The sequence below is a fragment of the Coregonus clupeaformis genome, chromosome 20 (assembly GCF_020615455.1).
Source record: "Coregonus clupeaformis isolate EN_2021a chromosome 20, ASM2061545v1, whole genome shotgun sequence".
NCBI classification, from domain to species: Eukaryota; Metazoa; Chordata; class Actinopteri; order Salmoniformes; family Salmonidae; genus Coregonus; species Coregonus clupeaformis.
The window spans coordinates 3366791-3391027 of NC_059211.1; the positions used below are offsets into that span (position 1 = coordinate 3366791).

General features: G+C 44.0%; 2 protein-coding genes across 2 annotated transcripts in view; both read right to left on the reverse strand.

Annotated features, from left to right (window-relative positions):
• LOC121533203 (EVI5-like protein) overlaps positions 1 to 23830 on the reverse strand; it is a 30482-nt gene extending 6652 nt beyond the window's left edge. The window contains exons 1-12 of the mRNA XM_041839009.2: positions 23429 to 23830; positions 9308 to 9680; positions 5163 to 5352; positions 4347 to 4571; positions 3847 to 3921; positions 3433 to 3558; positions 2745 to 2888; positions 2425 to 2514; positions 1502 to 1599; positions 1212 to 1272; positions 1004 to 1057; positions 365 to 397 (exon numbers count right to left, since the gene is read on the reverse strand). Coding sequence (XP_041694943.2) covers positions 365 to 397; positions 1004 to 1057; positions 1212 to 1272; positions 1502 to 1599; positions 2425 to 2514; positions 2745 to 2888; positions 3433 to 3558; positions 3847 to 3921; positions 4347 to 4571; positions 5163 to 5352; positions 9308 to 9543 — 1332 coding nt within the window. The 5' untranslated portion in view covers positions 9544 to 9680; positions 23429 to 23830. The remainder of the gene's footprint in view (positions 1 to 364; positions 398 to 1003; positions 1058 to 1211; positions 1273 to 1501; positions 1600 to 2424; positions 2515 to 2744; positions 2889 to 3432; positions 3559 to 3846; positions 3922 to 4346; positions 4572 to 5162; positions 5353 to 9307; positions 9681 to 23428) is intronic.
• The window catches only part of LOC123481419 (serine/threonine-protein kinase N1-like), a 330043-nt gene that overhangs the window by 288029 nt on the left and 17777 nt on the right, over positions 1 to 24237 (reverse strand). The window lies entirely within an intron of this gene.

The following is a 24237-nucleotide window of genomic DNA, read 5'->3' on the forward strand; positions in this document are numbered from 1 at the left end:
GTTAGATATTAGGAGTTGACAGAGTAGAATATAAATGGCTCTTCTGTATCCTATCCTATTAGGTTGTAATTATCCTACAAAGACATTTCTATCCTAATAAATGACAAAGGGCCTAAAACAGTGCCTTGGGGTACACCTGTGTTTCCACATGCCACATGCAGGGCTATAGGCCTTAGTATTAGAGCTCCTGCCATGGACACACAGATGCACATGCGGTGAAGGGGGAGCATGGTCTGACGGACAGACAAACAAACATTCTCTCATGCAGAAGTCAGGCATTGATTGATCACTGTCAAGGAGACGGAGAGAGGAAGTGCAGGAGGAAGGAAGGTGTGAGAGGAGAGATGGCTTTCCAGTACTGTACCTGTATCAGCCTGTCTGCTAGAGCAGCACTTTCCTACAACACCGGTGAAGGAGAGGAAGAAGAGGATAAGAAAAGGAAGAGAAAAGGAAAGGAGGAAAAGTAGAGAATAGGAAGAAATAAAGAGGAAGATAAGGAATGAAGGATAAGAACAGGGTGAATGAGTAACGGAAATATGACAACAGAAAATAAATAAGAGAAGGGGAAGAGAGGGTGAGAGAGAAATCGATAATATAGAGTGAAAGAGCGGCAGTGTGTTTGTGTGTGAGAAGGAATAAAGAAGAGAACAAAGACAAAAAGCTTTACTCAGAGAACAACAGGAGAGAAGAAAGTGGGAAAAGAAAAGCCAGAGTACTTGGAAAAGAAGGAGAGACTCAGTGGCTCCGGTCTAGAATAAGGCCCATCAATTTAAATCATCCACTCACGCACACAAAATCAACAGACATGATCTCTGTCCTTAGGTACATTCACAACTTAAGTCACCTCACTTATTCTGTAAATGTGACAGGTTATAAGTCTTAGTTGGCATGGCTATATTTTAGCTTCATATGTTTCTGGCTGTGTTTTATTGTACATCATAAACCTTATTCACATAAGCGCTAAAGTGAGTGACTGACTCAAAGCCAAGTTTCCATCTCTTACCTTCTCCAATGTCTCAATCCGTTGCTTCAGAAGCCTGTTCTCTGTGCGTAACCTCTGTGGAGTTTTTTTGGTATTTAAGATGAGTAGAGAGACAGTTAGGAAACTGTGTTAGTCATTATACAAGGTAAAACAGAAAAACGTTTTTTCTGTTGGCCTATTAATATATTAGTTCAAAGAAGAAGTTAGACACACACACACACACACACACCTTGATCTCTATTTGCTCCTCCATCTCTTTGTTCTTGATTGTGGTGTACTCTTTCTCCAACCTGGCAAATAAAAGCATTTTAGCAGAGTTAGATTCATACAATATGTTTCCATTGTACATTTATGTATTTGACTATATGCAAATAAAACTGAAACAAATCATCTTAAACTAAAAGCATGCTTTGTATAGTAATAACACCACAAACCAGGTCCCATTGGGCCACATTAACTGTAGATTACACCCTAAAGCCAGTATTGTTATTCTAATATATGATCAGACGCAGAACCTACTTCTTCATCCTCTTGGGGTTGTATTTAACCTGGTAGGCCCTCAGGATCAGCTTGTCTGGGCAGCTGTCAAACTGGTGGGGGATCACCTTCTGGAAGTGCTGTGAGAGAAGGCAGAGACATGGTTAGAGCTCCATATAATAAACTATGAAAAATAATATGTCCTGTTAATACCCTATGAACGAGAATATGTCCTGTTAATACACTATGAACGAGCATATGTCCTGTTAATACACTATGAACGAGCATATGTCCTGTTAATACACTATGAACGAGCATATGTCCTGTTAATACACTATGAACGAGCATATGTCCTGTTAATACACTATGAACGAGAATAATACGTCCAGTATAGGTAATCAAATGATAATTGAAGTAAAGACCCTTCACAAATGCCCATATGTTTATACAATGGTTAATTCCACTTTTTTGTTTTTCTTGCTTGCAGCAAGTCTTGTGTCTATCTACATTGATAATTCATGATTTATACTATAGTGCATGGGTCCCCAATTAGATTTAGCTGTGGGCCGATTTTTCCTTGAGCGGATGGGCGGGGGGCCGGAACATAGTTATAAATAATTTGTACACTGCACATTGACCGCAAGAACGGATATAGTATTTGACAAAACAATTATAATTTCAAACCTGGATTACATTGTAATACAATCACATATGCCTCTATTTAAGAACAGATTTTATGCCCAAGAAAGAAAAGTAATATTAAAAATAAAAATAAAAAATAAAAATAAAAAAAACTTGGGGGGCCAAATAAAACCACCCGTGGGCCGAATTTGGTCCCTTAAAGCTGGATTACTTAATGGTGAAACAGCCTATTGGGGAACCCTGCTGTAGTGCCTTTTATGTGATGCACCCTATTCCATATATTGTGCACTACTTTTGACCTATGGGGGGCTAGTGGTTGTTACCTGGGACATGCCCTCCATGTCCAGCTGGATGAGGTCAGTCTGGTTGTACTGCAGAATGGCCATGCCCACACGAAATATAATCTCCAGACCCTGAAGACAGGGATTGAAAGTTCAATTCAACACACACAGTACTAGATCACACGATTCTCTTGTAGAAGAGATTTTATCTTAATGAGAACAACCTGGAACTAAAGGTTACAAAATTAAAATAAAATCAGACATAATGTATATTAGATCCACTATGTTTATATTTTCAAGTATATGTTCACCCAAACACGTTCTCACGCTCACCTATAAGACACCAGTGGTGAGTCTCTTACCTCGTACATGAAGATATCAAAGATGCGCGTGGCGACGGGCATGGGGAGGAAGGTGAGGAAGAGAGTGAGGAACCAGGAGGAGGCGTACATGGAGGTGTGGAAACTCTGAGAACGGAAGTGAACGTTCAGCTCCGGGAGCTGCTCCTGTTGGGATAAGGAAAGAGAGGGAAAAGAGGAATGGAAAAGGGTGGATGAGAGGAAGAGGAAGGGAAAGAAGGGAAGAGAGGGAACGAGAGGAAAATAAGGGTTAATAGGGGTTTTAGTTCAGCTACAAATCCGTAATGGTTTCAAAGTGGTACTATTAAATGTAAGGACTAACCTAGCTCAAGTCTGTGCTGTATGAATCTATTTGCTGCCCCATAGTGGACAACTTTATCATTGCAATATCTGTGCTTATTCCCCAACTACAGTACACTGTATATGTACCTAGGAACAACTAGACATGTTTGAGGTAAACCAATCATTTCAATCCCAGACACCTGAAAGGCCCTTAAGGTTTTTAGTTTATTTGTCAATAGATGCGTCCTAAATGGCACTGTATTCCCTATATAGTGCACTACTTTTGACCTATTGGCCCTGGTCAAAAGTAATGCACTTTATAGGGAACAAGGTGCCATTTGGGATGTATACAACCTTCTACATTGGCCAGCGTGACATATGGAGATGAATAAAGACAGAGTTTATTTACCTGCAGCAAGTATTCAAACTGGTAGATACAGAGGCCTAGCTCAGCCATGGTTGGTTTGAACAGCTCCCTCAGACGGTACTCCTGCATCAGACGCACAAACACACAGAACGCCTCCTCCTCTGGCATCTAGAGTGCCACAGGAGAGACAGGGTCAGGCTGTGTGTGTGTGTGTGTGTGTGTGTGTGTGTGTGTGTGTGTGTTCGCACTAATCAGGAGCTCAGAGGTACTTTATTCATATAAGCAACGGAAAAAGGGTCGAATCAGGACAATTCCATATTTAGCACAACGTAGAGTGATAGCAAGAGAGGGGGATGTCTAGACTAGAGGGCTGCTGAAGAGAGGGGGATGTCTAGACTAGAGGGCTGCTGAAGAGAGGGGGATGTCTAGACTAGAGGGCTGCTGAAGAGACGTTACCTGCATGAGCAACAGGCCCACGATGAAGGCACTGCCCTGGCAGTAACCCACCTCCCGGTCCACCAGAGAATACGCCTGCACACAGACATCAATATGAACAAACCTATACTCATAGGGGAGGTTCCCCGGACACAGATTAAGTTTAGAGATTCTCCATTTGCCATGCTTTTTAGTCCAGGACTAGGCTTAATCAGTGTCTGGGAAACCAGCCCATACAGTTCATATACACATCTAACTCAATCAATCAAATGTATTTATAAAGCCCTTTTTACATCAGCAGATGTCACAAAGAGCTATACAGAAACCCAGCCTAAAACCCCAAACAGCAAGCAATGCAGATGTAACTGCTTCTAACTGATCATCAAACTGCACATCTCACTAGTATAAAAAGGACTAATCAAACCAAATCCATTTTGTTTGTCCATGTGAACCAAAGAGACAACATTTTAATAATGCAGAAAAAAAGTAATGTCAAAGGTCAAAATGTCATGCACCCTCACCTTCATGACGTTGAAGAGCACCTCCTGACCCAGGCTGTCCTGGCCCTTGAAGAACTCATGCTCGGGGTAGGTGCGGGCGATGTCCCGTCGGATGAGCTTTTCGCAGGGCGAGGACATCTTGAGCAGCTCAGAGTACTGGTTCTTCACTGGCATGTCTGTGGCATTACCCAGCAGCTGCCACACGATCGCCCGGAAGTGGTGTGGGATGCCCTTACGGATCAGCTCCTGGAGGTGAAAATAAAGGTTTATTTACGAGTCAAATTCTCAGTTTACTGTAAAACTATACATCCTAGCCTATACTGAATGTCTATATAATTTCATGTCTCTAATCTTCACTTATCCTTTCTTCTCCCTCCATCTGTGCTCTCTCCTCATTTGTCCTCGCCCCCATTTTCTCCTCTCTAATCTCTCCTGCTGTTCCCCTCTCCCTTTTTCCATCCTCTCCCCTCCTTTTCCCTGGCTCCGTCTGTTCTCTCCCTCATCCATCCTCTCTCTCTCCATGTTCTCCTCTCTTCCCCTTGCTCCGACTGTCCTTTCCAACTCATCCATCGCTTCTCACCTTCCCTACTGTCCTCTCTCCCCTTATTCGTCCTCTCTGCTCTGTCCCGCGCTCCATCTTATCCCCCCTATCCCCTATGTACCCTCTGCCTTACCCATCCATCCATCTCTCCTCTGCCCACCACTCCCATGTCATATCTTTTCCCCCCTCTCCTCCCCTCATATATCCTATCTCTCCATCTTCTCCCCTCTCTTCCCTTCGCTCTATCAGTCTCTCAATCAGTCTCTCTATCACTCATCCATCCTCCCACCCCTCACCTTGAGCAGCTTGTCCTTCTTGCGTCTCCACTCGTCCCACTCGTTGACGATGCGTCCCCACAGGATCCAGGTGTCCTCCTCCAGGTGGGACAGGTTGGACGAGGCAGAGGAGCTGGACACCAGGGACGAGCCGCTGTTCCGCCGCGAGCCGCTCATTGAGCGCATTGACTTGGAGTCCGCCTCCAGAAGTCTGGGGAGGAGGAAGGGGGGGGGGGTCAAGGGGTTAGAGGTCAATGGTCAGATAAGGGTCATATGAGTGACTCAAGAGTCACTTATGCTTTCATTACTCGTCTTGTTTCTATTACTTGCTTTTATCTTTTTATTGTTAATCCATAATGTTAAACTCTTCGGGCTTAATGTTATATTTATCTTTTGCATTAATTAGACTGTTCACTTAAATTTACGTAAAGAGTTTAAAAAAAACTTGAAACATTTTTCATTTTTACCCCAAGTGATGTAGTAGAAAATCATGTGGGAGAATGTCATCTAAAACACTGGAGGGCACAAACAACCAGCAGTACCTTTAATACTACTAGGTCAAGTCACTGAGCCTTGCAGTGCACCGCTCGATAGTGAGACACTGGGCCTTTTGTTGAGACTTATCAATTTCAAGGCCGTAGCAGCTACTCTGATAGTACACACACTGAGGGTGCGTTCAAAATGGCAGCTTTTTTCCCTATATAGTGCACTGCTTTTGACCAGAGCTCATCTGGACCCTGGTCAAAAGTAGTGCACTACATAGGGAATAGGGTGCCATTTCAGACACAGACTGAGTGTGTGCTTGCACATTGGTTATAATTCTGTGGCAGTAACAGCAAAGCTCCAGCTCACAGAGGCAGAAGAGGCAGGTGCAACAGTGAATGTTCCAGCTCTGGCATCAAAGCGTATCTCAGCTAGCCTAGCCGGCCCACTAGGCCTTGGCCAGAGGCTCCTCCAGCCCAATGAGACATCTGCTCAGTGCATCTGCTCTGGAGCTACCCACAACGGGGAGAGGCTAACCTCTGCTACCCCATACAGACCTGGAAGCCTCATAGCAATGTTCTGTAACACAGATGGATCGCTGCACTGTACCTGTGTTTACGAGTGGATCATCATTTACCTGGCAAAATATCAGCAAATGACATTCTCACAACAGCGCAGTGATCTTGAAGGCAGCCATGCAAGACCAGTCACCAGGCACTAATTTTGCAACAGTAGGCAGGTTTATTTGACAAAATCAATGTTGCAAAAAAAATCTTGGTGACATGTGTAATGGAAACGGCAGATATAGGAGAAATGTTCTAAAGATCAACATTTATCTGGTCGATATAGGTGGATTTATTGTGACAAATTCTGATGGAAACTGTTTTTAGAATAAATGATTGCCAAATAATTTTTAAGGTAGGCCTACGAGGGGCACATCATGTAGGCCTAACTACACTGCTCAAAAAAATTAAGGGAACACTTAAACAACACAATGTAACTCCAAGTCAATCACACTTCTGTGAAATCAAACTGTCCACTTAGGAAGCAACACTGATTGACAATAAATTTCACATGCTGTTGTGCAAATGGAATAGACAACAGGTGGAAATTATAGGCAATTAGCAAGACACCCCCAATAAAGAAGTGGTTCTGCAGGTGGTGACCACAGACCACTTCTCAGTTCCTATGCTTCCTCGCTGATGTTTTGGTCACTTTGAATGCTGGCGGTGCTTTCACTCTAGTGGTAGCATGAGACGGAGTCTACAACCCACACAAGTGGCTCAGGTAGTGCAGCTCATCCAGGATGGCACATCAATGCGAGCTGTGGCCAGAAGGTTTGCTGTGTCTGTCAGCGTAGTGTCCAGAGCATGGAGGCGCTACCAGGAGACAGGCCAGTACATCAGGAGACGTGGAGGAGGCCGTAGGAGGGCAACAACCCAGCAGCAGGACCGCTACCTCCGCCTTTGTGCAAGGAGGAGCAGGGGGAGCACTGCCAGAGCCCTGCAAAATGACCTCCAGCAGGTCACAAATGTGCATGTGTCTGCTCAAACGGTCAGAAACAGACTCCATGAGGGTGGTATGAGGGCCCGACGTCCACAGGTGGGGGTTGTGCTTACAGCCCAACACCCTGCAGGACGTTTGGCATTTTCCAGAGAACACCAAGATTGGCAAATTCGCCACTGGCGCCCTGTGCTCTTCACAGATGAAAGCAGGTTCACACTGAGCACATGTGACAGACGTGACAGAGTCTGGAGACGCCGTGGGAGAACGTTCTGCTGCCTGCAACATCCTCCAGCATGACCGGTTTGGCGGTGGGTCAGTCATGGTGTGGGGTGGCATTTCTTTGGGGGCCGCACAGCCCTCCATGTGCTCGCCAGAGGTAGCCTGACTGCCATTAGGTACAGAGATGAGATCCTCAGACCCCTTGTGAGACCATATGCTGGTGCGGTTGGCCCTGGGTTCCTCCTAATGCAAGACAATGCTAGACCTCATGTGGCTGGAGTGTGTCAGCAGTTCCTGCAAGAGGAAGGCATTGATGCTATGGACCGCCCGTTCCCCAGACCTGAATCCAATTGAGCACATCTGGGACATCATGTCTCGCTCCATCCACCAACGCCACGTTGCACCACAGACTGTCCAGGAGTTGGCGGATGCTTTAGTCCAGGTCTGGGAGGAGATCCCTCAGGAGACCATCCGCCACCTCATCAGGAGCATGCCCAGGCGTTGTAGGGAGGTCATACAGGCACATGGAGGCCACACACATTACTGAGCCTCATTTTGACTTGTTTTAAGGACATTACATCAAAGTTGGATCAGCCTGTAGTGTGGTTTTCCACTTAAATTTTAAGGGTGACTCCAAATCCAGACCTCCATGGGTTGATACATTTCATTTCCATTGATAATTTTTGTGTGATTTTGTTGTCAGCACATTCAACTATGTAAAGAAAAAAGTATTTAATAAGATGATTTCATTCATTCAGATCTAGGATGTGTTGTTTAAGTGTTCCCTTTATTTTTTTGAGCAGTGTATAAAGATTGAATCCACATCTAATTCTAAATGCCAACTAGTTGCAAAATAAAACATACTATAAATAATATTGTTTCTTTGCAGGACAAGGATTGTCCTGACTTCCAAGAATGCCTGAATTGCTTCGCTTGCTTTTCTGGTTGGCTGGATGCAAGTTCACTATCCAATTATTTCAGATCAACAGGAGTGCAAGTTTCACCATGGCAAGGACTGTGGTGATACGGTGGCACATGACAATTATTAGAATATGGCAAATATTAGTCAATTCTTGCATTCTATCCATGCTGGCTCTTGCGGGCTACCTGAGACATGAAACAGATAGGTGGGAGGGCATACAGGCTGTCGCCAATTTATTAATGCGCAATTTGTCTAAATGGATCATGGAAACACTTCAACCACTTCATTTTTATTTGACACTAGGTTTTATAAATACAAAAATTATAATTTGATGGGATGTCATTACGTCCAGCTGTTTTTAAATCGACACAAGACAGTTCAATGGAAACACAACGTGGTAGGCAATTGTCGCATCTATTTTCTATGCAAACGTTCTAAATGCCTACACAAAACCCCTGGACAAGTTCATGGAAACATACAGGTAACTGCCAAAATAAATTACACTTTAGTAAATGAGGCATACAAAGTAAATTGTAAGCAGGTGCTTCCATACAGGTGTGGTTCCTGAGTTAATTAAGCAATTAACATCCCATCATGCTTAGGGTCTATGTATAAACATGGCCAGTCGCCCATTATTTTGGCTACCATGACTAGAAGAGGAGATCTCAGTGACTTTGAAAGAGGGGTCTCAAAGGTGCATAGGGGGTTTAAAGGGTGTGTGTGTGTGTGTCTGTGTCACCAGATCTCAACCCAATTGAACACTTATGGGAGATTCTGGAGCGGTGCCAGACAGCCTTTTCCACCACCATCAACAAAACACCAAATTATGGAATTTCTCGAGGAAGAATGATGTCGCATCCCTCCAATAGAGTTCCAGACACTTGTAGAATCTATGCCAAGGTGCATTGAAGCTCTTCTGGAGGCTCGTGGTGGCCCAACGCCCTATTAAGATACTTAAGTTGGTGTTTCCTTTATTTTGGCAGTTACTTATAGCTACTGTGCAACACGTGAACCCCAGTTCCAATCTCTTTCTCACCTGTTCTGCTCCTCCAGCTTAGCCAGCAGCTCTAGCTCGTCAGGGCTCAGGCTCTCCGAGTCAGCGGGGGAGGCGGCGGGGGCCGAGAGCATGGCATCTTGGCAAGATGAGTCCGGGCTGAGCAGGGGGCTGCCCATGGAGTGGTCCATGCCAGGGGGAGAGGAGGGGGGACACTCCAGCTGGTTGGGTCCCCCTGTGGAGCCCTCTCTCTCGGGGCTGCCGCTGGGGGTGGACATGGTGGTGGTGGGCACGGTGCAATGCACTGTGGGATGGGGGAGGCTGTGGCTGGATCTCTCACCGCCTCTCCCCGCTGTAGGGTCACCTGGTAGGGCGGCGCCGGAGCGTGAGCCAATCAGATCAGGGTTCCTCAAACCTGTTGTGAATTTAGAGGACATTTGAATTACGAGGACATATTCACGAGGACATACATTGAACAAAAATATAAATGCAATTGAACAAAAATATAAATGCAACAAGTAAAGTGTTGGTCCCATGTTTCATGAGCTGAAATAAAAGATCCCATAAAATGTTCCATACGCACAAAAAGCTTATTTCAACAACAAAAAAATATCACAAATTTGGTTACATCCCTGTTAGTGAACATTTCTCCTTTGCCAAGATAATCCATCCATATGACAGGTGTGGCATATCAAGAAGCTGATTAAACAGCATGATCATTTCACAGGTGCACCTTGTGCTGAGGACAATAAAAGGCCACTCTAAAATGTGCAGTTTTGTCACAACACAATGCCACAGATGTCTCAAGTTGAGGGAGCGTGCAATTGGCATGCTGACTGCAGGAATGTCCACCAGAGCTGTTGCCAGAGAATTGAATGTTCATTTCTCTACCATAAGCCGCCTCCAATGTCGTTTTAGAGAATTTGGCAGTTCGTCCTCCCGGCCTCACAACCGTTGTGTGGGCGAGTGGTTTTCTGATGTCAACGTTGTGAACACCCCATGGTACCCCATGGTAGCGGTGGGGTTATGGTATGGGCAGGCATTAGCTACAGACAACGAACACAATTGCATTTGATCAATGTCAATTTGAATGCACAGAGATACCGTAACGAGATCCTGAGGTCCATTGTCGTGCTATTCATCCGCCGTCATCACCTTATGTTTCAGCATGATAATGCACGGTCCCATGTCGCAAGGATCTGTATACAATTCCTGGAATCTGAAAATGTCCCAGTTCTTCCATGGCCTGCATACTCAACGATCGACGTGTACGACAGCGTGTTCCAGTTCCCACCAATATCCAGAGGAGTGGGACAACATTCCACAGGCCACAATCAATAGCCTGATCAACTCTATGCGAAGGAGATGCGTTGCGCCGCATTATGCAAATGGTAGTCACACCAGATACTGACTGATTTTCTGATCCACGCCCCACCTTTTTTTGTTAAGGTATCTGTGACCAACAGATGCATATCTGTATTCCCAGTCATGTAAATCCATAGATTAGGGCCTCATGTATTTATTTAAATTGACTGAATTCCTTATATGAACTATAACGCAGTAAAACCTTTGAATGCATGTTGCGTTTATATTTTTGTTCAGTATAAACTACCGGTCAAAAGTATTAGAACACCTACTCATTCTACATTGTAGAATAATAGTGAATACATCAAAACTGTGAAATAACACATATGGAATCATGTAGTAACCAAAAAAGTGTTAAACAAATCAAAACATATTTTATATTTCAGATTCTTCAAATAGCCACCATTTGCCTTGATGACAGCTTTGCACACTCTTGGCATTCTCTAAACCAGCTTCACCTGGAATGCTTTTCCAACAGACTTTAAGGAGTTCCCATATATGCTGAGCACTTGTTGGCTGCTTTTCCTTCACTCTGCGGTCCGACTCATCCCAAACCATCTCAATTTGGTTGAGGTCGGGGGATTGTGGAGGCCAGGTTATCTGATGCAGCACTCCATCACTCTCCTTGTTGGTAAAATAGCTCTTGGTAAAATAGCCTTTAGACAGCCTAGAGGTGTGTTGGGTCATTGTCCTGTTGAAAAACAAATGATAGTCCCACTAAGCCCAAGCCAGATGGGATGGCGTATCGCTGCAGAATGCTGTGGTAGCCATACTGGTTAAGTGTCCCTTGAATTCTAAATAAATCACAGACAGTCTCAACAACAAAGCACCCCCACACCATAACACCTCCTTCTCCATGCTTTACAGTGGGAAGTACACACGCAGAGATCATCTGTTCACCCACACCGCGTCTCACAAAGACACGGCGGTTTGAAAAAAAATCTAAAATTTGGACTCCAGACCAAAGGAAAAATGTCCACCGGTCTAATGTCCATTGCTCGTGTTCCTTGGCCCAAGCAATTGACTGACCTTCATGTCTTAAAGTAATTATGGACTGTCGTTTCTCTATGCTTATTTGAGCTGTTCTTGCCATAATATGGACTTTGTCTTTTACCAAATAGGGCTATCTTCTGTATACCCCCTTAACTTGTCACAACACAACTGATTGGCTCAAACGCATTAAGGAAATAAATTCCACAAATAAACTTTTAAGAAGGCACACCTGTTAATTGAAATGCATTCCAGGTGACTACCTCATGAAGCTGGTTGAGAGAATGCTAAGAGTGTGCAAAGCTGTCATCAAGGCAAAGGGTGGCTATTTGAAGAATCTCAAATATAAATAATATTTATTTGTTTAACACTTTTTGGTTACTACATGATTCCATATGTGTTATTTCATAGTTCTGATGTCTTCACTATTATTCTACAATGTAGAAAATAGTCAAAATGAAGAAAAACCCTTGAATGAGTAGGTGTTCTAAAACTTTTGACTGGCAGTGTACATACAGTGAGGAAAAAAGTATTTGATCCCCTGCTGATTTTGTATGTTTGCCCACTGTCAAAGACATGATCAGTCTATAATTTTAATGGTAGGTTTATTTGAACAGTGAGAGACAGAATAACAACAAAAAAATCCAGAAAAACGCATGTCAAAAATGTTATAAATTGATTTGCATTTTAAATGGGGAAATAAGTATTTGACCCCCTCTCAATCAGAAAGATTTCTGGCTCCCAGGTGTCTTTTATACAGGTAACGAGCTAAGATTAGGAGCACACTCTTAAAGGGAGTGCTCCTAATCTCAGCTTGTTACCTGTATAAAAGACACCTGTCCACAGAAGCAATCAATCAGATTCCAAACTCTCCACCATGGCCAAGACCAAAGAGCTCTCCAATGATGTCAGGGACAAGATTGTAGACCTACACAAGGCTGGAATGGTCTACAAGACCATCGCCAAGCAGCTTGGTGAGAAGGTGACAACAGTTGGTGCGATTATTCGCAAATGGAAGAAACACAAAATAACTGTCAAATCTCCCTCGGCCTGGGACTCCATGCAAGATCACACCTCGTGGAGTTGCAATGATCATGAGAACGGTGAGGACTACACGGGAGGATCTTGTCAATGATCTCAAGGCAGCTGGGACCATAGTCACCAAGAAAACAATTGGTAACACACTACGCCATGAAGGACTGAAATCCTGCAGCGCCCGCAAGGTCCCCCTGCTCAAGAAAGCACATATACAGGCCCATCTGAAGTTTGCCAATGAACATCTGAATGATTCAGAGGAGAACTGGGTGAAAGTGTTGTGGTCAGATGAGACCAAAATCGAGCTCTTTGGCATCAACTCAACTCGCCGTGTTTGGAGGAGGAATGCTGCCTATGACCCCAAGAACACCATCCCCACCGTCAAACATGGAGGTGGAAACATTATGCTTTGGGGGTGTTTTTCTGCTAAGGGGACAGGACAACTTCACCGCATCAAAGGGATGATGGACGGGGCCATGTACCGTCAAATCTTGGGTGAGAACCTCCTTCCCTCAGCCAGGGCATTGAAAATGGGTCATGGATGGGTATTCCAGCATGACAATGACCCAAACCACACATCCAAGGCAACAAAGGAGTGGCTCAAGAAGAAGCACATTAAGGTCCTGGAGTGGCCTAGCCAGTCTCCAGACCTTAATCCCATAGAAAATCTGTGGCGGGATCTTAATGACTTGGAGAAGATCTGCAAAGAGGAGTGGGACAAAATCCCTCCTGAGATGTGTGCAAACCTGGTGGCCAACTACAAGAAACGTCTGACCTCTGTAGCTCAGTTGGTAGAGCATGGCGCTTGCAACGCCAGGGTTGTGGGTTCGTTTCCCACGGGGGGCCAGTATGAAAATGTATGCACTCACTAACTGTAAGTCGCTCTGGATAAGAGCGTCTGCTAAATGACTAAAATGTAAATGTAAATGTAATTGCCAACAAGGGTTTTGCCACCAAGTACTAAGTCATGTTTTGCAGAGGGGTCAAATACTTATTTCCCTCATTAAAATGCAAATCAATTTATAACATTTTTGACATGCGTTTTTCTGGATTTTTTTGTTGTTATTCTGTCTCTCACTGTTCAAATAAACCTACCATTAAAATTGTAGACTGATCATTTCTTTGTCAGTGGGCAAACATACAAAATCAGCAGGGGATCAAATACTTTTTCCCCTCACTGTACATACAGTGAGCTCCATAATTCATTGGACAGTGACCATTGTTTTGTTATTTTGGTTCTGTACTCTAGCACTTTGAGTTTGAAAGGATACAATGACAATGAGCGTGAAGTGCAGACTGTCAGCTTTAATTTGAGGGTATTTTCATACATATCGGATGAACCGTTTAGAAATGACAGCACCTTTTGTACATGGTCCCCCCATTTTAAGGTACTACAAGTATTTGTTAAATTGGCTTCACAGATGTGTGTCGTTAGGCAGGTGTATTCATTTGTGTCGTTAGTGAATGCAGGAGAGCTGTTGATGAATAGTAATGATTCTAGACGTTGCTATTGCCTTTGGAGGTTGTTATTGGGGTGTGACAACATGAGGAAGACAGCAGTGTCGATGCAAATGAAGTTGGCCGTCATAAGGCTCAGAAATGAAAATCAATCATTCAGGAACATTGCAAAAACCCTGGCCATGCCCAAGACAACAGTTTTGTTCATCATTAACAAGAAAAAAACAACCGGTGAACTCAATTATGTCAAAAGACCCGGTAGACAGAGGAAGACCACTGTAGTGGATGACCGGAGAATACTCTCTATGGTGAAGAAAAAACCTCTGATAACAGCCAAACAGATCAAAAACACTCTCCTGGATGCAGGTGTAGATGTGTCAAAGTCTACCATACGCAGAAGACTACACCAGCAGGACTACAGAGGGTACACTACAAGATGCAAACCACTGATAAGCCTGAAGAACAGAAAGGCAAGATTACAGTTTGCTAAAAAGCACCTAAAAGAGCCCCAAGAGTTCTGGAAAAAAGTATTGTGGACAGATGAGACAAAGATTAACATGTACCAGAGTGATGGAAAGACAAAAGTGTGGAGAAAAAAAATAAATGCCCATGATCCAAAGCATACCACCTCATCCATGAAACATGGTGGAGGGGGTGTTATGGCTTGGGCCTGTATGGCTGCCAGTGGAACAGGCTCACTTGTCTTCATCGATGATGTGACTGCAGACAGAAGTAGAACAATGAATTCTGAAGTCTACAGAAATATTTTATCTGCTCAGATAAAACCAAATGCCTCCAAACTCATTGGACGGCACTTAATAATGCAACAAGACAATGACCCTAAACATACTGCTAGAGCAAAAAGGGGTTTTTGATGGCCAAAAAGTGGAAAATCCTTGACTGGCCGGAGTCAATCACCAGATCTGAATCCAATTGAACATGCATTTTACATGCTGAAGAGGTGACTTAAGGCAATAAGTCCCCGGAAACAAGCAGGAACTGAAGATGGCTGCAGCACAGGCCTGGCAGAGCATCACCAGGGAAGATACCCAGCGTCTGGTGATGGCGATGCATCGCAGACTTCAAGCAGTCATTGCATGCAAAGGATATGCGACCAAATATTAACAATGATTACTTTATTCTACATTATGTTAAACTGTCCAATGTTTTTTGATGCCCGAAAATGGGGGGGGACCATGTACAAAAGCTTCTATAATTCATAAACGGTTCATCCGATATGTATGAAAATACCCTCAAATTAAAGCTGACAGTCTGCACTTCACCCTCATTGTCATTGTATCCTTTCAAACTCAAAGTGCTAGAGTACAGAACCAAAATAACAAAAGAATGGTCACTGTCCAGTGAATTATGGAGCTCACTGTAGATACATACATACATACATACATAAGCCTGTCTCTTGACAGTCAATGCTTATACGCCTTTAGAGGTCAACTGTTGGTTGATTGCTGTGGTAAATGGCTAAGTGCTCTGAAAATATAATTCGATTGACATTTTCATAGAGCCAATGTCTATGTCAAACACACCGAACAAAAATAATTTGATTAGGGCTAACTGATTGAATTATCAATAGACTGAATACTGATTGACATACAGTCCCTTGATTCCTATCTAAGTGAACTGATCACAGTAAATCCACAGTGAATGATAGTATAGCCATCCACTTGCTCAGGGAGCAGTTATCAGGGTGTGGGCCTGAGTCACCCTGGATGATGACATGACATTCTATAATGGCCATAGTCTCACTGTGGCTCAACATTCACTTACAGAATTTTTATAAAGACATTGGCTGCGTCTCAAATTGCACCCTATTCTCTATACCTTTGACCAGGGCTCTGGTCAAAGGAGTGCACTATATAGGAATTAGGGTGCCATTTGGGACGCACACATTATAAGTGTATGGATTTAATGGATCATCATGTAATCCTGTATTAGAAGGACACACAGTCATCTCCCAATCATAGAAACCATCATCGTAGAGTTCAATACTGTATTTCACCATTTAAACCACTCACTAATGGATCAACATTAGCTAGATTGCCATTAATGTGATGTCATGAATGTTTGATGACATCATGCTGTGAATATCAAGCAGGCAGGAAGAGACTGTGCATTAAAGGTGATTGGATTGGAGCCATAATTAACTATGAGATTAGCAAACTAGAAAGAATGTGTTGAGAAAGATAGGCCATGTTGATATACTAGAAATCTGCAGAGCTATGTAAATACAAAAAAACATTCCTCGAAGTATTATATTTTCTAATTGTTTGTTTTCTCATGTAAATCCATTGACAAAGAAAAAAATTATGGCAATTTAAGCGGAGATTAAATCCATGAAATCCCATTTTCTGATAAGGAAGGTTTTGTGTTTGTTGTTGTTGGTGTGTGTGTGTGTGTGTGTGTGTGTGTGTGTGTGTGTGTGTGTGTGTGTGTGTGTGTGTGTGCGCGCGCACTCAGGCCTGTGGTCCACAACGTGCAACATTCTACTGGCCTATGTGAGGCGAGGCAGGGTAGGCAGGGCTTGGTGCTCTGTCAGTCCACTATCCTATCTCTTCCTTCTAGTAAAGCCAAGAACAGACTGTGCATTGCACAATGCAGCTACTAATCACAAAACCAATGGGGGGGGTTTCCTCTATGCACTCCTGTCTGTGGCAGCCAGGCTGCACAATAGAAATGTAATTACTAGAATGAGAATCCCATGAGGGTGCAGTCAAATTGCGGTGGCCTGGGTTGTTTCCTGTTCTACTGATTCTAGTTCTATGGTGTTTCCACTCCTGTCTGTGGCAGCCAAGCAGCACCATAGAAATATAATTACTAGAACGAAAAAGAAAACCCTGACAGCACCATAGAAATATAATTATTCAAACAGGTAAAACACCTCAGCCCATGGCAATTTGACTGCACCCTCATAGCATTCCCATTCTAGTGATTCTATTTCTATGGGCAGAAGCACAGCCCTGGCCTGCATCATGTATGGGAGCTCTATTACTGGGTAAGCCAGTCCAGCCGAGCTGGTGGCCCCAATTCACACAGAGGAAGAGGAGAGATGGGCCTAACCCAAAGCCGAGGGTAATTCAGCATTCATTTGACAAATGGACAACCGGAATCCCAGAATGTAGGGCTTGTGCACATCTGCAAAAGGAAGACGAGGGAGGGGGAGAGAGAGAGATGAGGGTAATGGGCTAGCCACCATCGGAATGCTGAACAGCTCTACGACTACAACTCACACACACACATAAATAACATATCCAGGCCACCACCCAAAGATTGTTTGAAGGGAGAAAACCCTGCAGAGGGATGGAGAGACAAGGACAGCATTCATGCGCTGGGAGAGGCCAATCAAAAGCGCCATTAACTAGCACATGAGACCAATCGCATCAGAAGAAGAGCAGCAGCTCGGGCAAACGGGTGTCTCCAAACGGTCACGATTCTCCCTCGAAATTACACCTAGCTAGTTCCTCCAAAACAATGTAACAATAGCAACAGAGAAAAGCTGTCCATATGTAGCCTAATTTGATCAAAGCAAATCTTATAATGCTATAAATACTGAACTTTAACCCTTCATATTCCTCACGACTGCGACGGTGGAAATGCATATAATTACCATTTAAGAAACCAATGCAAGAAATGTCCTTAAAATCTAGAAATCTATGAAAATATAAACACTAGTCTCCCTCTGAAAACTATTCCCGTAAATTGCTGCTGTCCCCATTGGTCATCTCACCAGGCATCACTCCACTCTAGCTACAGTTGGAAGTACAGCAGAGGGGGTATACAGCAATGTCATTGAAGCCAGGCTGTAGTCCAAACTCTGAGTGATGCTAGACTACAGCTATGTGTGGGACTATTGCTGGTCTGGCTATCAGTACATTACATCTCTCTAAGGGTAACGGTAGGACAAAATGAAGGTCTTAGAACAAAAATAAATGTAAAAAATGGCACTGAATGTAGCTGAATGTGGAAGTCCTCCCATTTAGTGTGTCTGGAGGTGGTATGTGGTGCTTCCCAAATGGCACCCTATATAGTGCACTACTTTTGATCAGAGCCCTATGAACCCATCCTATGGGCCCTGGTCAAAAGTAGTGCACTCTATAGGAAATAGGGTGAAATTTGAGACGCTACCATGGTGAACTTGGGACTGCAGAGTACTGGAGATAGAGATAGCCTTGGGGGACAAAAGGCTGTACCCAGCACATGAGGGAGCTTCAATGTGAGCCCTGTGTGTGTGTGTGTGTGTGTGTGTGTGTGTGTGTAAACCGCAGCTTCTCCCTAGCTGTGAATGGGGCAGCTTCAATGTGAGCACTGTTGTGCCTATGCATGTGTTTGTACGTAAACCACTATCTGCGTGCACAATTATTACATTGTGTGCCTCAACGCTTCCTATCCTCACTCCCACTGTCCACAGCAACAGACAGAGCTATTGTACCCCCAACCCCCTACTATCAACCCTCTCTATCCCCCATTTCTCCCTCCATCAACCCTCTCTATCCCCCATTTCTCCCTCCATCTTTCTCACCCCGAAATCACCCCTCCCCCATACCATGCCTCCCTCCCCCTCCTTGTATGTGTTGTCTCCCCTTCAGGCCATGCTTGACATCAAGGGCAGCCCCCACGCTAATCCCCCAGTCCTCCTTCCTGTCCGCCCTAACCTCGCTGTTGCTACATCTCATTTACATCTTTGTGCCCGTCTGTCTGCTGACACGTGGCTTGCTCCTCAATGCAACAACATCCAAGTGCATGCGACTGTGGTTGCATCCCAAATGGCACCCTAATATCTATATAGAATGCTACTTGGGAATGGGCCCTGGTCAAAGGTAGTCCACTATGTAGTGCCCAGTTCTTCTCCCGCTCTGGTTTCTATGGTTTGTATTATGAACCCTGTGCTCTTCTGACGTCACTGTTGTTGATGTATTCTCTCTGTGTTTCTGTAATGGCTGCATATTAACCCTTGTCTGTAATAGGCTTGACCTCCCCTAGTCATCCAACATCGTCATGGTAATGACAGCCTGGTCTCCACATGACCTTCCTTGACAAAGTGAATTATATATACATTCATTACCACGATTTCATTGGTCGTTCGGTCCATGGCCCTGTACAGCAGATGGTATCTAGAATCTAGATGAATCGAATGAATAAATTGCTTTGACGGTCAGCTTGAATGAATGAAGACCAGACACATTTGGGCTAATTAAAATGACATGTCATCCGGTGAAGCTCCCTCAGAATACCCAAGTTCCCTAAACGTAACCGCATTTAGAACAAGAATTGCTAGTTTAGCTATAAGCGCCCTCCTGATAATCACATTGCCATGAATACCAAGGGGAACATGGCTTTAAAATACACATTTCCACCATCCTCCCTCCAAAGGAACTGCAAAGCAATGCGATGTGACTAATAATTTATTCTGCAATGGTACTGAGTGTATTGTCGGAGGGTGGCTAGGCCTCTCTGACCCTGATCAGGTCTGTGATTCAATAAGAAAGATACAGATTAAAAGGATCACATGCACTCCTGCGTTAACCTCAAATGGATTATAAACCGATGACACACTGTACACCAACATAACCCCGGATGCCTTTGCATTTGCCTAGGCATTAACAGAAAAGTCCCCTGTAGCTCAGTTGGTAGAGCATGGCGCTTGCAAAGCCAGGGTTGTGGGTTTGTTTCCCACGGGGGGCCAGTATGAAAAATGTATGCACTCACTAACTGTAAATCGCTCTGGATAAGAGCGTCTGCTAAATGACAAAAATGTAAAATACACACATAAACGATACATGAGATTGGTTTAAACCTCTCTTTCCCACAGTAGATGAACCAACCAGATCCCCTTTTCTGGGGTACCGACCGAAACTGATCTGGGTCCAGTATAGTTAGTGTGGCGTCAAACAGAAACCACTTGACCTATTACTGGCACACCTGTTCCACTTTGGTACAATAGCCCCGGTACATTGTGTCACCAGTTGATTGTGTGTTCATTCAGCTCCATATTAAAGCCATATGAAACCTCCCTCTGGGGTTTCAGAACACGTCTGGATAGTTTGCCACCCACAGTGGAATGGGCCAATGGAGCGGTGACGTTAATCATACTCCCAGATATGCACCACACAATGAACTGATGTGAATCATTCCTGTACATTACTAGACACCAGTGATCCTAGAAAACAAGCGCAACCAAGACAACAGCTCTGGTGAAATGGTTGCCTGGGCTTGTTTATCATAATAAAGGGCAAGGCCCTGTTCACCTGACTAGGTGGGGATATAGATAGGGGGGCGTGGTTGTGGGCGTGGCCAACAGCACCTTCTCCGACCAACATTTTTAGAGGCCAACATTTTTAGAGGCCCTCCCCTGACCGCAGAAACAAAATGTTACTGTTTTAAAGCAAATGTTTCTGCTATTCGCAATTCTAGACATTTTGCCATGGGGAAGAGAGAACATTTTACAGTTTTAAAGCTAGTTTCCTGCAATTCTACACATTTTGTCAGGGAGTTAAGAGAAAAGAAATGCAGTTTTAAAGCAAATTTCCTGCAATTCTACACATTTTGCCATTGCAATGAGATGGGGCCTAGCCCGAACCATGAAAAACAGCCCCAGACCATTCATTATTCCTCCTCCAAACTTTAGTTGGCACTATGCATTGGGGCAGGTAGCGTTCTCCTGGCATCTGCCAAACCCAGATTCGTCCGTCGGACTGCCAGATGGTGAAGCGTGATTCATCACTTGCGTTTCCACTGCTCCAGAGTCCAATGTTGGCAAGCTGTACACCACTCCAGCCGACGCTTGGCATTGCGCATGGTGATCTTAGGCTTGTGTGCGGCTGCTCGGCCATGGAAACCCATTTCATGAAGCTCCAGACGAACAGTTCTTGTGCTGACGTTGCTTCCAGAGGCAGTTTGGAACTAAGTAGTGAGTGTTGCAACCGAGGACAGATTATTTTAACGCGCTACGTGCTTCAGCACTCGACAGTCCTGTTCTGTGAGCTTGTGTGACCTACCAATTCGCGGCTGAGCCGTTGTTGCTCGTAGATGTTTCCACTTCACAATAACAGCACTTACAGTTGACCGGGGCAGCTCTAGTAGGGCAGAAATTTGACAAACTGACTTGTTGGAAAGGTGGCATCCTATGATGGTGCCATGTTGAAAGTCACTGAGCTCTTCAGTAAGGCCATTCTACTGCCAATGTTTGTCTATGAAGATTGCATGGCTGTGTGCTCGATTTTCTACATCTGTCAGTAAAGGGTGTGGCTGAAATGACCAAATCCACTAATTTGAAGTGGTGTCCACATACTTTTGTATATATACTGTATCTGAGTGACTCAAACATTATAACATTTGGGGAATTTTAGGGGAAACACTGCCATGTTGTTTTTGTATTATTACCCCTCTAGTATGTGATGTCTCTGAAACAATACAGTTATACTGATCTGTAGCATCCTGTATCTGGGCAAATAATGGTTTGCTTTGCGAGTAACTTTAACTAGTTACCATTCTATTAGCGCTTTATTCCGTGCTGTAATGTAAAGTGCTACCAAAATAACAACAACAACAACAGACTAGAAGGGAGCTTGTAGTAGCTGCAGTAGGGCAGGATACTGGAGTTTTAGGCTTGGTATGTCAGGTCATGGAGTTGCTCCCAGTGTCTCAGCGTCAGCAGCACAGCAGGATAATGGAGTACAGCCTTTAGCACAGGACAGGCCTCTGCTGATTGCTACAACCAACCAACCACAGTGGGAGAGTCAGTGTGACGGACAGACAGACCCTCATAGAGATACACAGACATACAGAACCGGACAGCAATCCAGACAGACATCAGGACAGGTAGATGATATCCCTCCCTCCTATTACTACGGCCCTTATTGTGGCATTCAGCAGTTTTGTACGGCAGCAGCACGCCACTGCCAAGCCGGTGTAAAACACAAAGACTGTTTATCCTGACAACATCACAAAGGCCTATTAGCTTACCATTCATTCACAGTTCACCTCAGCATAGATTGCCGTAGCAACAGCAAGTAGCAGGGATGATGAGTAAGAAGTGGAGGTTTAGACAGCTGTATGTGAATGCCAAGTGTCACTTTCACTGAGCTTTAATGTTAAAATATCCCATCCTTGTGTGTGTGGGGGCGGCATTTCATTTCAAAACAAGGTCATAAGGATGTGTGAAGATCAGATAATTGTTTTCTTGAGAGCCAGTGTGTTTCACTCCCTCTCTGTATGGTGAGTGCATTTCCTAGATAAGGCTAAAAGCAATGACTTGATTTCTCACTCAACACACACCCTGTGCTGATGAAATCTACCCAGCGCTTTCACTTGGTGGTGCATGTCTAGTCTGTTCTATTCTAGTGTTTATAATATTAACCATAATTAGTCTGAAATGCAAGGTAATTTATTCCTTGAATAGTAGTCCCCAAAAGAGACTGAATGCAGACGCCTGGGGCAGAATATTTCACTTTTTAATAGTCAGCCATAATACCCCTTCCATAATAAAATGTTAGCCGCAATTCATACTAATGTCTGAGATCTTTCGCTCTCCTTTTGGAGTAAAGCCAACCCAAGGGACTACAATATTCTAACGGCTGTATCATGCGTTCACTAGCAAATAGCATAAATCTGAAGGACAAATAACCTGCGTTGTATAGGCTACAAAGAACTAGCTGAGGATGTAATTCCGTATGCTTTTGCCTGTTTCGGTTTGTGTGATGGCACTTTGCCTGGATTTAAGGCCAAAATGCTGATGCATATGGCTGCTACCGTACAACAGGCTCTCGCGCTGCAGATGATGCTTCAGCTCCAGCATCTGTCACCAATTCAAATGACAGCTCGAGCCTATGTCTTGCAGCGCAATGTGACAAGAAGAAGGCTATTCAAAACATTGCATCGATTGTATAACGATATATGAAATTGAGGCCTCGCCGGCGAAGGGGCTACAATGTGTCCTCTTATTTCTGTGCGTAATACAGTAGGCTACAGAAAAAATAACGGGGTTTGTAGTCTATTTCGGCTATTTTCTTTTTCGCTTGCCTTCCCTTTCCATTTGAGGGGCCTATTCGCTCTCCGACAATATGCAAATGAAGACCACTGTATTAATTCGACAAGAGAGAAATGGAGCAGTATCAGCACCGCTGTCGCCGAGTAACCTCTGATGAAGATTAAGGCTTCCTTCTCTGTGCTTTGGAGCAGAAACGAAAACTTCGCTCGATCCATCTACATGCATAACAAATATTTCTGTGACACATGAAATTATAACAAGAACAACAGTAAATAATGTATAGATACATTTATAAATAAAACAGCAATGCCCACCTGAATGTTCCCATACTCGAAGCGGCTCTTGCTCGTAGCTCCTATGTCATTCCAACACCTGGCAACCACGAAACTAGCCCAGAATAAAACCTTCACAATGTCGACTTCGCCGCCTTATGAAAAATACAGTACGAAACGCGACGCCGAAGCCATCACACTTGCTGCTGTTTTATTAGAAAATGCGAACTCGCGCGGCTATCCGTCTGTCTGGAGCTTCCTCAAGAACACCTATAACTAGCTACAAGCGACAACTACTAGACAGGGAGCTGTCCACCCTTTCTCCCCTGTCACCCCCAACTATGTAATAATACAAATAAGGCAGACATTAAAATAGCTTTAAACAGCAGCGTCAATCATTAATAGATATCATAAACAGAATGGCGTGCTTCAGCGTTTCTACACCGTTTGCCATGAGGTGGTGCAAACACCAATCAGATTACAACACAGACATGATTGGCATGTCTAAAGCCAATGAATTGGCTTAATTAAGCTACCCTTTGTAGTGACACCGCAATGATCCACTCATGCCTATTCTTTGTTCTGATGGGAGGCGGGGCTTGCAGGTGTCATCGGCATACAGTGGTGTACTTGCTGTAAAGCGTTTTAGAGATTTGTTCCCTCTCAAGAAATATAAAATGAGGGAATTTTTGAAATGTAATAGCCTATACTGGGATATGACTGGAACAGTGAACATACTCATAACAATGATACAGTAGACAGCAAATTGACCATAATAATTTATGGCATGCAGGTGGGTCTGTAAAACATTTTTTTTTATTGAATTAAACGGGTTTCCCAAACTCGTCTTC